This window comes from Erpetoichthys calabaricus, chromosome 2 (assembly GCF_900747795.2).
Source record: "Erpetoichthys calabaricus chromosome 2, fErpCal1.3, whole genome shotgun sequence".
Lineage (NCBI taxonomy): Eukaryota > Metazoa > Chordata > Cladistia > Polypteriformes > Polypteridae > Erpetoichthys > Erpetoichthys calabaricus.
The window spans coordinates 222661006-222675451 of NC_041395.2; the positions used below are offsets into that span (position 1 = coordinate 222661006).

A 14446-nucleotide genomic window follows, 5' to 3' on the forward strand; every position below is an offset into this window, starting at 1 on the left:
ATAAATGTATCTTAGCCCAAAACATTTATGCACAGATAAATGTTATATTACACTATATCATAATAATTATGTGTCTTTTTTTAGGACGTTTTAGTTACTATGCTTGGGGTTGCATTTTGAGTTTAATATCACTTTAATTTCCATAGTCTTACATTTTTGCTATTAATTCATTTATAATGGTAAGTGGAGTTTTCTCAGTTGCCATGGTGCATTCAGTCCTCAAGTGGATCCAAAAGAGGTTCTATTTTGTTCTGTTTTGCTGAGACAAACTACGCATCAATTTTGATATGTAAACATTCTCAAGCTACTCTTAAAGAATGTCAGATCCATGGACTGCCACAATTCTCATCTGTCCATTTGATCCTGCTTCTATTACATGGTTATAGAAAGCTAGAATATATCCCAACAGCATCTAGGATATTAATCTATCATCAAGCACACCCACATATTCACCTATACTAGCTCATACATGTTACTTTAACTAACCTTGGATATCTTAGGATCTGAGAGCAAACTGTATTAACTGGCAAAACCATATAGAGATATACAGTGCATCCAGAAAGTATTCACAGCGCATCACTTTTTCCACATTTTGTTATGTTACAGCCTTATTCCAAAATGTATTAAATTCATTTTTTTCCTCAGAAGTCTATACACAACACCCCATAATGACAACGTGAAAAACGTTTACTTGAGGTTTTTGCAAATTTATTAAAAATAAAAAAATTGAGAAAGCACATGTACATAAGTATTCACAGCCTTTGCCGTGAAGCTCGAAATTGAGCTCAGTTGCATCCTGTTTCCCCTGATCATCCTTGAGATGTTTCTGCAGCTTAATTGGAGTCCACCTGTGGTAAATTCAGTTGATTGGACATGATTTGGGAAGGCACACACCTGTCTATATATGGTCCCACAGTTGACAGTCCATGTCAGAGCACAAACCAAGCATGAAGTCAAAGGAATTGTCTGTAGACCTCAGAGACAGGATTGTCTCGAGGCACATATCTGGGGAAGGTAACAGAAAAAATTTCTGCTGCTTTGAAGGTCCCAATGAGCACAGTGGCCTCCATCATCCGTAAGTGGAAGAAGTTCGAAACCACCAGGACTCTTCCTAGAGCTGGCCGGCCATCTAAACTGAGCGATCAGGGGAGAAGGGCCTTAGTCAGGGAGGTGACCAAGAACCCGATGGTCACTCTGTCAGAGCTCCAGAGGTCCTCTGTGGAGAGAGGAGAACCATCCAGAAGGACAACCATCTCTGCAGCAATCCACCAATCAGGCCTGTATGGTAGAGTGGCGAGATGGAAGCCACTCCTTAGTAAGAGGCACATGGCAGCCCACCTGGAGTTTGCCAAAAGGCACCTGAAGAACTCTCAGACCATGAGAAAGAAAATTCTCTGGTCTCATGAGACAAAGATTGAACTCTTTGGTGTGAATGCCAGGCGTCACGTTTGGAGGAAACCTGGCACCATCCCTACAGTGAAGCATGGTGGTGGCAGCATCATGCTGTGGGGATGTTTTTCAGCGACAGGAACTGGGAAACTAGTCAGGATAAAGGGAAAGATGACTGCAGAAATGTACAGAGACATCTTGGATGAAAACCTGCTCCAGAGCGCTCTTGACCTCAGACTGGGGCGACGGTTCATCTTTCAGCAGGACAACGACCCTAAGCACACAGCCAAGATATCAAAGGAGTGGCTTCAGGACAACTCTGTGAATGTCCTTGAGTGGCCCAGCCAGACCCCAGACTTGAATCTGATTGAACATCTCTGGAGAGATCTTAAAATGGCTGTGCACCGATGCTTCCCATCCAACCTGATGGAGCTTGAGAGGTACTGCAAAGAGGAATGGGTGAAATGGCCAAGGATAGGTGTGACAAACGTGTGGCATCATATTCAACAAGACTTGAGGCTGTAATTGCTGTCAAAGGTGCATCGACAAAGTATTGAGCAAAGGCTGTGAATACTTATGTACATGGGATTTCTCAGTTTTTTTTTTTATTTTTAATAAATTTGCAAAAACCTCAATTAAACTTTTTTCACGTTGTCATTATGGGGTGTTGTGTGCAGAATTCTGAGGAAAAAAATGAATTTAATCCATTTTGGAATAAGGCTGTAACATAACAAAATGTGGAAAAAGTGATGCGCTGTGAATACTTTCTGGATGCACTGTATGGAGAATTGGGGTTCTCATTATCATTTTATTCATTTTGGTGTCTAAAGTAAATGATAGTTTTCAAGCACTTTGCACTCCGTTGTTTATTAGCCACAATCATAAAATATTGTATTATAATTTAATATCTCAAAAGTTTGAAATATAAAATAAGTGCAGTATAAAACATTAGATTTTTATGGTTTGATTGAACAATTGTCATCGTTTCCAAAGTTCACTGTTAAAGCTAAGCTGTTAGTAACATTGTAGTGATATCATGATTTTGAGAGCAACTATATTGCAAAGTAATTTTGGACTCTCTCGTCGTTAATTAATTAATATATATGTTTGCTTTTTTATGTTTTTAATATAGACATACAAAGCAAATGATAAAAATGCTTAGAACTGAAGTAACTAAACACTTGCACATATCTGCGAGTGCACCATACAATGGTTTAAAAAATGGATTTATATGCTGGCCTTGTACCTGACTGTTCATAGTTTATCACAATTTAGTCCATTTCTGTAAGGGTATTTTGCTTTGTACTCTAGTTTTCCACACACATCCCAAAAATGTGTGTTAGGTAACTCTAAACTGACCCAGTAGGAGTAAGTGTGGGGGTATTCTTGGGTTCACTCTACTTCCAGGGTTGGTTCTTTCTTTAGATCCACTGTGGTTGGTATAGTCTCTGGATCCACATGAAATAAGAATAAGCAGATTCAGAATATTGATGTATACAAATCGGCCAGTTTAGATTTCGTAAAAAAGTTAGTTAGAAGCTATCATTATTTTCTGCACTTACACTAACTAAAAATCATTTGGCAGCCTGTCAGTCTTAGATTTCTAAACATTCTTGCTCATTAGTAATTGTTTTGTACCATGCAGAAATTTGTTTATCGTTCTTAATTATTTTAATCAGCATCTCCTCAGATGCATGTATGTAGTTGCTCGTTATTTCTTTCCCAGAAGGCTTTAAGCACTGACATTATCTTGTCTTATTTTCCATATATTAATGTGGGATTGCTATTCCCTGAGCATTCCTTGTGTTTATACAGGTGGTGTAGCCCTGTTTCTAACATGCTGGACTTTACACCAGAGGACTGCATGTTTACATCACACCAACCCCCTACATCTAATTCATGAATGGCCCTCAGCAAGTGACTAAACCAGCCTGTGGTGCTAAAACAATTCTATAATTGTAAAATGTCTACAGATAAAGTTTATTATAAAAAGAAATGATTTTAATACAATACCTTCTGGCTCTAATGTTTTTTTCCTTGGTGGAGAAGATGCTTTTATATGTAGGCGGAGAAATGCTGCTGGCTCTCACAGTACAACAATGATAAATGTATTCCTGGTGTATCAAATCTAAATTTCAGTACTGTTCAAGAGTGAGGAGTAAGATTCAGGTTTCCATACATTTGCTTTCTGTGTAAATTAAATGTACTGTATATTGCAAAAAACATTAAATCAGTTTCATTAAAGACCATCATGTTTTAAAAGCAAATTATACTAAAATACATTTTCTTTCAGAAGACATATAGAATAGCTTTATGTGTAGTTTAAATACATTTGAATTATTACAGGCTTTATTTTCAAGAAAGAAAATTAAAACTTCCACTGATTCTCCTCTTCTGACATCTCAGTACATCTGTATAGATCAAATTTGGTTTTAGTGAATGAATCAAGAAATGGCAAGGAGGAGGAAGTAGCAGATCTTTCTGGAAAAAAAAAAGAAATATATCATATCACTTAAAGTACAGCATAAATTTTAATTGTGCTGTTTGTTTATTTAATGAAGGCATGTTTCATTAGCAACAGAAAAACAAGTCTACCTGAAATGGGAATTTTAAAATCCAAGATATCCGCTAGACAGTTTGTATAAAGTATAACGACTCTGAAGTTAATATCAAATTAGAGTGGCTCAAAACTGGCAGATTTCGTTTTAATGTATTTTTGCCTGTTCTACTGAGCACTGGAAGGTGACGTGGACCGCATTGTGGCTATGGAATTTCTGTTACCATGACATAAATGTTGTGAGGTAGGATTTTAAATGTATGAAATTAAATCTCTTGCTATCTGCTAGGATGGCCTTTTGCTCTATACCAGGGGTGGGCAAAGTCATTCCTGGAGGGCCACAGTGGCTGCAGGTTTTTGTTCCAACCCAATTGCTTAATAAGAAGCACTTATTGGTCAAGTAACACTTCTGCTTCATTTTAATTGTCTTAGTTGCTAAGATTTTGAATCCTTATTGCTTATTTTAGCCTTACATAGCTGTATTTTGGTTTTTAATTGCTCCTTATTAGCAATAAGATACGAATAACAAAAGAAACCAGCATTTCTCCATTTAGTTTGTTTCCATTTACACCTGTGTGTATTTATCATGCACTATTTGGTTTTATTAAATACTTGGTAGGAACGTGAAGAGAAAAAAGTGAAGGACTGAGAATTAGTCATCTGTTTTAGCCTTCAAATCATTTAAGTGATATACTTAGAAAGAAAAAAAAAATCTAGGATATGAGAATGACTTGACATGGCAGAGTTAAAGCACTAACAAGCCATGAAATTAAATTATTGGCATGGATTGCTTTCTAATTAAGCAACTGGGTTGGAAGAAAAACCTGCACCCACTGCGGACCTCCAGGACTGATTTTTCCCACCCCTGCTCTATACTCTGTCTCTCTACCCTTCTTCTCGCTCCATTTCTGTAACAAACACTAATTCTGCCTGCTTCTGTTTGTTTTTTAGCCCTTTGGCCTAATTTCAATTTATGTTAAAGGGAATAAATTAAAAAGGAATTTGAGCAATGGTCTGGGAATTACTTTATTAAACTAGATAAGATCTATGCAAAGTATGTTAAATGTTAGACTAAACATTTACACTCACCTTCAATTAAAGCAAATGATAAGAAGTAAGTGACCTGTATAAGTAAAGGCTATACATTCAAATGTTTATAATTTCAATGTTACTTGACAGGGATAAAGAATAGTCTCTTATTTATTTAATATGGGAATGAAAATATACACTCCCATAATTTATATTATTCTGAAGCTCCTTTTAAACCGGACACTAACACAGATTCTTATTTATACCTCGTGCATAATTTTAATTAAGGACAGAAATGACTCCTTCAGCCAAAGCTCCTGATATTCTGTCCTGCTTATTAGGGAGGGGCCCTCTTGCATGCCACTAAAATGTATTTAATGCAGTAGCTAGGGATGCACCGATACCACTTTTTTGTAAAACGAGTACGAGTACGAGTACTTGCATTTCAGTACTTGCCGATACCGAGTACTTAATAAAAACATGATTTAAATTTACAGGTAACAGCTTTAGTCATATAATTTAACAAAAAAAACAAGAAACTCTCGTCTGTCCACTGGGAGGTTAGGCTAATTAGCGACACGGGGCTAACACTGCTTGTCCAAATATCCGTGGTGAAACTAAACGCAGAGGAGGCTTGCAGTAGGCTGTGGATATGTTTTTTCACGGAGTCGTATAGTTTAGGCAGCTCCGTGTCAGTCATGTAGCGGCGGCTTGGGACATCATATCTGGGCTCCAGAACATGGAGGAGATGCAGGAATCCCACATTTTCTACCTCCGAGAGTGGCTGGTCACTCAATGCAATGTACTTGATAATTGCCTGTGTTATTTTCACAGCACGTGGATTGTCTCCGGACATTTTCTCTCGTCTTGCAAGAGTTTGCTGCAGCATGGGTTGTGTTGGTTTAGAAGTGTGGGTAAACTCTTTGTACTCGTTGTCGTGTTGGGATTTTAGGTGCTTGATTAAATTACTTGTGTTAAATGCGCTACCTTTTGAGCCTCCCCTGGACAATTTCGCTGAGCACAATTTGCAGTCCGCCTTTGTTTTGTCGTCTTCATTCACTTTGAAATAGTTCCACACGGCTGACATGTCTCGCCTCGCCTTCTCCCCGCTCTGAGCTGCAGCTGGGGCCTGGGGGCGGGCACTCGGCGCCTGTGATTAACCCCTTACACACCGCTCAAACATAGACATTTCTCAGACCGGGGTATCGGTCCCCGGTATCGGGGGACTTTTAACGAGTACGAGTACTTTAGAAAATGTGGTATCGAGACCGATACCAGATACCCGTTTCGGTATCGGTGCATCCCTAGCAGTAGCAACACCATTAGCTAGAAAAGCAAGCACATGTTTTGAATATGGTCACATTAGGTCACTAGAATATAAGTGTATAAATACAAATAGCTCTATCAAACAAAATTAAAGTAGTACAAAAGATTAAAATGTACTCACTGTCCCTTGGAAGGTTACAGTTGGGGAACTGCAACCCCTATAGCTGCTGGTGAAAACTGGTAAGAAACAACTCTGTGCACCACCAGCCTACCATATGCCTGCAAGCTGAAAAAGCAGCCCCAGCCTCAAGCAACAACCTCAGTGCTTTATGGTGGTTTAAAGCAAAAAGTGCTTACTGACATTGACAACTGTTATATATGATAAACATTGCTCATTGTACTCACCATATTCTGTCTTGTATCTTCTGACCCTTCTTTTCTTAGTGTACTCATACTACACACTACACAGTCTCAATAAAGTGTGCTTCCCATCTACTTTATTTGTTTGACTATGTGTTGTAAAAGTGCAGAAGCACTTATTATGTGTAAGTTCTCATCATTTGCCTCATTGGATTGTGTAAAATGAGGAGGACTGGTGAGGAAGAGTTCTACACCCCATTTCACTGTAAATATATTTGTCAGAGGACAATGTTTATTATACTACTAGGTTTGATTCAGGTGTGTAAATTTGACTTACAGCATCAACATGCAGTTTGACAAGGAGGCTATAGAAGAAGGAAGTTTTTATTTGGAAGTGTGATGTGATTGTGTGATTGGGGTGGCATAGGTGCTAGAGCTTAGGCTTAAAGCGCCTCTCTTTTAATCTTTTTGTATTTAACAAAATTTCAAAGTATCTAGTTACATATCAGAATCAGATTATTAAAAGTAAATTCACATACTCTCCAAGCTGTTGAATTCTTTATAAAATAAAGATTGTTTGCACTTTTACAGATTGTGCACTGTATGTAAACTTGTATGTAAAATTACTGCCAGAACAGCAAAAATACATTATGCATTATTTTTTAGCATATTCAGTATACACCAATCAGCCACAACATTAAAATCACTTGCCTAGTATTGTGTAGATCCCTCTTTACCAAAAAAAAGAAAAAAACACCTCTAAACCGTCAAGGCATGGATTCCATAAGACCTCTGAAGATGTTCAGTGGCATCTGGCACCAAGACATGAGCAGCAGATTCTTTAAATCCTGTAAGGTACAAACTTGGACCTCAATGGATCGGACTTGTTTTTCCAGCCCATCCTACAGATGCATGATCAGATTGAGACTTGGAAAATTTGGTGGCCAAGTTAACACCTAGAACTCTTCATGTTCCTCAAACCATTCCTGAACAATTTTTGCAGCATACAAGGGTACATTTTTCTCTGCTGCAAGAGGCCACTGCCATCAGGGAATAAATTTGCCACAAGCAGGTGTACATGGTCAACAACAATCTTTAAGTATGTGATACATGTCAAAGTAACATAAACTTAAATGCTTGGTTCCAAGGTTTCCCAACAGAACTTGCTGCCTTTGTCGGCTTGCCTTCTTTCCATAGTGCATCCTGCTGCCATTTCTTCCCAAGATAAGCAACACACACACACCTGGCCATCCACATGATCTAAAAGAAAATGGGATTCGTCAGACCAGGCCACCTGATTCTGTTGCTCTTTGGTCCAGTTCTGATGCTGACATGCCCATTGTTGGCGTTTTTGGCAGTTGACAGGGGTCGGCATGGGCACTGTCTGATCTGTGGTTATGCAGCCCCACATGCAGCAAGCTGCACTGTATGTTCTGGCACTTTTTTCTCACAGTCATGTTTAAGTTTTTCAGCAAGTTGTGATCTGCAAGATCGGACCACAAGGACAAACCTTCAATCTCCATGTTCATCAGTAAGACTTGAGCACTCATGACCCTGTTGCAAGTTCACCAGTTGTCCTTCCTTGAACCAGTTTTGGTAGACACTAACCACTGCATATTGGAAACAGCCAACAAGACCTACATTTTTGAAGATGTTTTAACCCAGTCATCCAGCCGCCACAATTTGGCCCTCAGATCCTTACTCTTGCTCATTTTTCCTGCTTCCATCACATCACCTTCAAGAACTGACTGTTTACTTGTAGCCTAATACTGTATATATTCTACTCCTTCACATGTGCCAATTTAACAAGATAATCAGTTTTATTCACTTCACCTGTCAGTGGTTTTTATGTTGTGACTGACTGGTATACTGTTAATGTATTAAAATGACTTGCTTTTATTATTTTGCAGCTTTTAGGCATGTTTTAAACACTTTGAAAACTGTTCCACTGTAGAAATTCAGTCTATGAAACAGAAGATCATGCATGTAAACCAAAAGATTGAGCACACATTGCATTTCAGCAGGTCTGATCTTTTGTATCCCCCCCAGACCAGTTCCGTGAGTGACTGCATCTGTTTCCATCTCTAAAAAGAACTGCAATAAAATGTCACACTATCACTGACAATATTTATGCTATTTTTGTTGATGACGTTTTCCTCGACAATTTTGTTTTGCAAGATATACAGGTATCAACATTTTCCAGCTTGTTCATCATTATTAAATAAGCTCCAGTATGCTCACTCAACTCAGCCAGGGAGGGATCATCATACCATGTGACTGCTATTGCAGTCCAAGAAAGCACAATTTTTCTAAACGAGCAGCAGGCAGATTCTGAGAGGAGAAAACATCTGTGGTGTATCTTATCACGTTAGTGAAGTGCACAGCTCTTGTTGTGTAGTAACACCAAAACTAATGTGAAGGTTACTGAAAGCTGATTATTTGTCCTTAAGGAAAACAAAAACATCTCTCATCTTTACAGACAATATAATTAGCCTTACGTTAGTAGATCTGTGTGACCCTAGCATTTTAAAGGTCTCATTAGCAGAAATACCTTTTGTGGCAATAACTATTAAAAGAAGAACTAATTTGGAAAACAATAGTTGCATTAACAATACTTAAAAAAATGTTTTTGTGCAGTTTGCTAAGGTATAATTCCATGCTAAGTTGACTTACTGGCATAACATAAAAGTGGATGTCAGTTCATATTTTAAAAGAATTATGGCTAGAATGCAGGTGCATGTTAAGTAATAGTTGTAGCATGATGTGGATATATATATGAGGGACTCTTTTTCAGGATTATATAGTCGGTGGCCAAAAATTCCCGTTATGAAAATAGCAATGGAGAATAAATTTGGGCTTGTTGGCCACCCGGAATTGCTTGAAATATTATGTTTCAAGAAATAGTTTGTTTCTTTTTTCATTACCTGAAATACTTTCAAATACTAATCTTTATATTTAATTAACTTGTCAAAAATTATTATACAGCGTGTTTTTGTTTTTGGTTAACCTTATTTTTAGCTAGCAAAACAATCAGTTTAATTGAGACACAAATAATCTGCATTGTGTCTCATTATTATTGATGTCATCTTTAACCTAGTGCTTTTGGTATACAATAAGTACTACTCTTCTTAGAACTGAAATACATTATAGGAGAAGAAAGAATGGTTCCTTTTAAGATTATGCATCAAATAAAGTGCTATCTGTCTTTCTGTATGTCCTTTCTATCTGTCTATACAGTTTTCAAAGTTAAGTGTTTAGTCTGCTGTAGATTTACCTGATCTTGTAAAGTACCTACAGATTGCATAAATTGACACATATTTTTATGCATACTTTTGTTCACATTGTATGCATATATCTGAATAAACAGAACTTTAAAAATTGTGCCTGGGAAGTTAGGAAATTTTCAGCAAAGTGAGATAAACCAAAACAAACAGTGAATGTGCACTAGAGTTTCCTGAAAGCTTGAGCTCTGTTCATTGCTGTTTCTTAGTGCATTGATTATTGTTCTTAATTTTTTGTATTTATGTTTTCTCTTTGTTTAGGTCAGGCCATGGGTGGTACGCTTAGCGCTGTGGCATCTATAATAGATCTGGCTGCTGGCAATGACATCACTGACAGTGCATTGGCATATTTTTTAACAGCAGATATTTTTATCGTTCTGTGTATCATCGCTTACTTGCTGTTGAACCGTCTTGCATACTCCAGGTGAGTCGTCTGCTTAATGTTCTTACATTGATTGCAAGGGTTGTTGCTTCTGATGAAACAGGAAATCATGTTCTAAGGATGATCACTGTAAGAAAAGAGCAATCAATCTATTACTCTAACTCACCCCATTCAAAAGCAATGGAAAAGTAATCTGTATTGGTAATAACATGAATGTAGAGCTACAGGATTCTAATCTATTAAAACCTTAATTCAGAGAAAGTGTAGAAACAAAAAACCCTGCTACACAGGAAAATTACTGTATGTATGCCAAAAGTAGAAGTGTTTTCCCACAATCATGACATTCTTGGAGTAGTACATGCTATAAAATTCTGACATACTAATAATTCTAATTATAATGCATTTTATTTATTCACTGTCCAAAAAAATGAAGGGATCACTTAAATCGCACATTGGATCTCGATGATATAATAATAATACTGTGTAATTTGTTGAGAGCAAAATGATGTAACAAAAGTCAATGGAAACCAAAATCACCAACCCACTGAGGGCTGGATTCCACATCACACCAAAAATCAAAGTCAAAAATTTAAATCTCGGGCTGATCCAACATGAATTTCTGTATGGCAACTCATAATGTGGTTCATAGTGTGTATGGCCCCCTATGTGCCAATATGCACTCCCAGAAATATCTGTGCATGCTCCTGATGAGACAACGGATTGTGTCCTCGGGATCTCCTCCCAGACTTGGATCAGAGCCTCAGTGAGCTCTTGGACAGTCTGTGAAGTTACTTGGTGCCGTCAGATGCACCGATGCATAACGTCCCAGAGGTTTTCAGTTGGATTGAGGTCTGGGGAACGTTCATGCCAGTCAGTGGCATCAATGCCTTCATCATCCAAGACTGCCTACGCACTCTTGCCCTACAGCCCACTGCACCGGTGTAAGTTCTGACGATGGCTCTGAGGATTTCATCCCGGTACCTAACAGCAGTCAGGGTACTGTAGCATACTGTAGCATGTGGAGGTCTGTGGGTCCGACCATCACTGACCCACTACCTAACTGGTCATGCTGGATGATGTTGCATACTGCATAACGTTCACCACGGTGTCGCTTAATTCTTTCATGTCTGTCACATATGCTCAGTGTGAACCTGCTCTCATATGTGAAGAGGACAGAGTGCCAGTGGCAGAGCTGCCAATTGTGATATTCTGTCATGAATGCCACTTCGAGCTGAACGGTGATGGGCTGTGAGCACAGGTCCCAGTAGAGGATGTCGGTTCCCCATACCATCCTCTTCGAGTCTGGTTTTGACAGTTAGGTCAGAAACATTCACATCAGTAGCCAGATGGAGGTCATTTTGTAGGGCCCTGTCAGTACTTCTCCTGTTCCTCCTCACACAAAGGGGCAGGTACCGGTCCTGCTACTGGGTTGATGGACATTCTATGGCCCTGTCCAGCTCTCCTTGTGTAACAGCTGGTCTCCTGTTATTTCCTTCATGCTCTTGAGACTGTGCTGGAAGACACATCAAACCTTCTTGTGACAGCATGTATAGATGTGCCATGCTGGAGGAGCTGGACTACCTGTGCAACCTGAACCAGCTGCAGGTACTATCTCCTGCTGCCATTAGTGACAAAGACACTAGAAAAATACAAAACTAGAAAAGAATCAGTCAAGAAGGATAAGGAGAGAACAATCATCTGTGGCCACCATGTGCAAAACCACTCTATCTACTTTATCAGGGTTGTCTTGCTGTTGCCTCTGCACTGCACCTGTTGTCACTTTAATTTGCACCAAATCAGGTGAAGCTGATTCACAGTCGCTTATGCTTCCTAACTGGACAGATTGATATCAATGAAGCATAATTGTCTTGGTGTTAGACTGTGATGATTAAGTGTTATCTTAATTTTTTGAGCAGTGTATAACACCTTTCCCATGCTCAAAGCACTTGCATATACAAATAAGGTAATTTGTAAGAATATGGGTATATTTTTTTGTTCCACATAAATTTTTTAAAGGTGCCTTCCACTGGCCAATGACTATCTGGCACTAGTAATCACTGCTGGGAGGAGTATCATCAAAAAATTGATAAATCAGTATACAGAATTGTATTGATAAATGATAAACATTGACTCCTGCAAAGTCAGTTGTTGAAAGGTTGGCATAAAAAGGGATGTTTTCAGTGGTGGGAGAGGTGATCTTCAGATGACATAGATGGAGCCATAGCTGTAGCTCTACAAACAAGTCTTGAAAACACGGTTACGTTTTTGACCCCAACCCGAAAATTATCCACAAACCCACCTAAAAATTAATTGTTTTGAGAGTGTCTAGCTATCTAGGGGTATTAGTACTCAGCCCTACATGGTATATTGTTGTGTAATGTTTGCAGATGAGGGTCTAATCCTGGTAGTTTTAGAACAATTTTCATAGCTGAATTTCCAACATTATTTGGTATAAATCTCCATCCTCTTATTTGTTTATTTTTATGCACCTTATTCAATATTTCTTATTAAGCACTCATTAATGACACTTTATTTTTATTTGAACTTCACTTACAGGAATATGGAATTATTTTACTGATTGCTATTTTAAAGTTAGTATATGTGATTTCTTATCTTCATTTCCACAGGTATTGATGCTCACCCTGTTGTTGTGTACTTTTGTTTCTGTTTGCATATCAGACTATACTGTATTACCCTCCTAGGATTGGGACCCTTGTGATATGAAGGCATTTTGCTTGCCTTAGTGATCTTTAGACCTAAGTTTTCAGGAGCTTTGCAGTTTTAGAAGGCTTGCATTTAGCAAACTGACTTTTTTGAGGAGTCAGACAAAGAGCAATCTATAAAACTTGAGTCAACTATATTTTCATAACACTTCCTCAAGCTGTTCTTCAGAGGAAGTAGCATTAAATAAAAAGGTAATGGTTAATGGCGAATACAAGCAGAATGAACAGATTTCTTATTGTAACATACATGCAACAATAAAAATAAGTAACTGCATGTAATAGTGAGTAAAATATTCTAGTGTTTCATTTATTCATTTTGCATCATACACATTTGAGAATTCTGCTTTTGCTTGCTATCAGTAAAAGCAAACAACACTAAATAGAACAGACCGTGCAAACACGTAATACAATTTGCAAATTCAAAATGCCGGACACAACAAAAATACAACATAAACAATAATCACTAAAATTAGTCAATAGCCTGTTTATTATAGTGGTGAGTGGTATTAAACCAGGGCTTTATTTCTCATCCCTGTATATATTTAATTTATTCCAGCTGAGGTCAGGTTTAATTAAGTAACCCAAATCAGCCAGCCTTTTCTGTCAATATGGATCATTATGTGAATCACAAGCGTGGGAGAGAAACTATGTTGCAAAGCAGCACTAAGGACATAGTCTCCAGAGGCAGGTCGGTTATTTGTGGCTGAAGAGGTGACAATAGAGAGTATATCAAAGACTATTAAACAGAGTATAGTTTTAGAAATGTATTTCTAGATAAAATACAAAACAAAATGAACAGCAGTGTATAAGAGGCAATACATCACTATCCTCTTCTTTAACTAACTCAAACAGCAATGCCACAACTCATAGTTGGTACCAGGATTCAAATATCACCTGAGTGCATATCGAAGAAGATATTAAAAGTAATTTTTTGACAAGTGGGGGTGAGACTTCATTGTCTTTGGGCAGTGGGCTTAAACAAAACAGGTCTGTACAGATTTAGAATTTGGTAGAGAAAACTGGCTTGCAGAATGCAAAATCTTGTTCTACTAAAGCCAGAGCTCTTGTTGTAGTTCCCTAAAAGGAGAGCGTACAGCAAGGTATGGGGATATTCACAAATCCTTGACATTTGGAGTTTGTACTAGTAAGAGTTATCTCAGCGTGACTTCAGGTTGCAGAAAAATAAATATTACCTTTGTTAACATACAGTATAATATTGGTACAATGCCTTTTTCCATCCTTTCAACTTGTATTGCATTTTTAGAAACGTTATTGTATTTACAGTACATGTAATAGATTTACCAGTATTCTGTATTATTTTGAATGTACGCCCCTATCCTTGGAGCAGAAGCAATAACATTTTGAAGAGTATTTATAAAGGCCTTGGAAGAAACATTCAGTGACATGAGGATGATTGTATTGTCGTAGAGGGAAAAATGTGCCAAGAATTGCATAGAAA

At 38.0% G+C, this 14446-nt stretch overlaps 1 protein-coding gene across 2 annotated transcripts in view; it reads left to right on the top strand.

Annotated features, from left to right (window-relative positions):
• Positions 1-14446, top strand: part of slc29a3 (solute carrier family 29 member 3) — an 88828-nt gene that overhangs the window by 55268 nt on the left and 19114 nt on the right. For both annotated transcript variants that reach the window (XM_051923905.1, XM_051923906.1), the window contains one exon: positions 10144-10306. In XM_051923905.1, coding sequence (XP_051779865.1) covers positions 10144-10306 — 163 coding nt within the window. The remainder of the gene's footprint in view (positions 1-10143; positions 10307-14446) is intronic.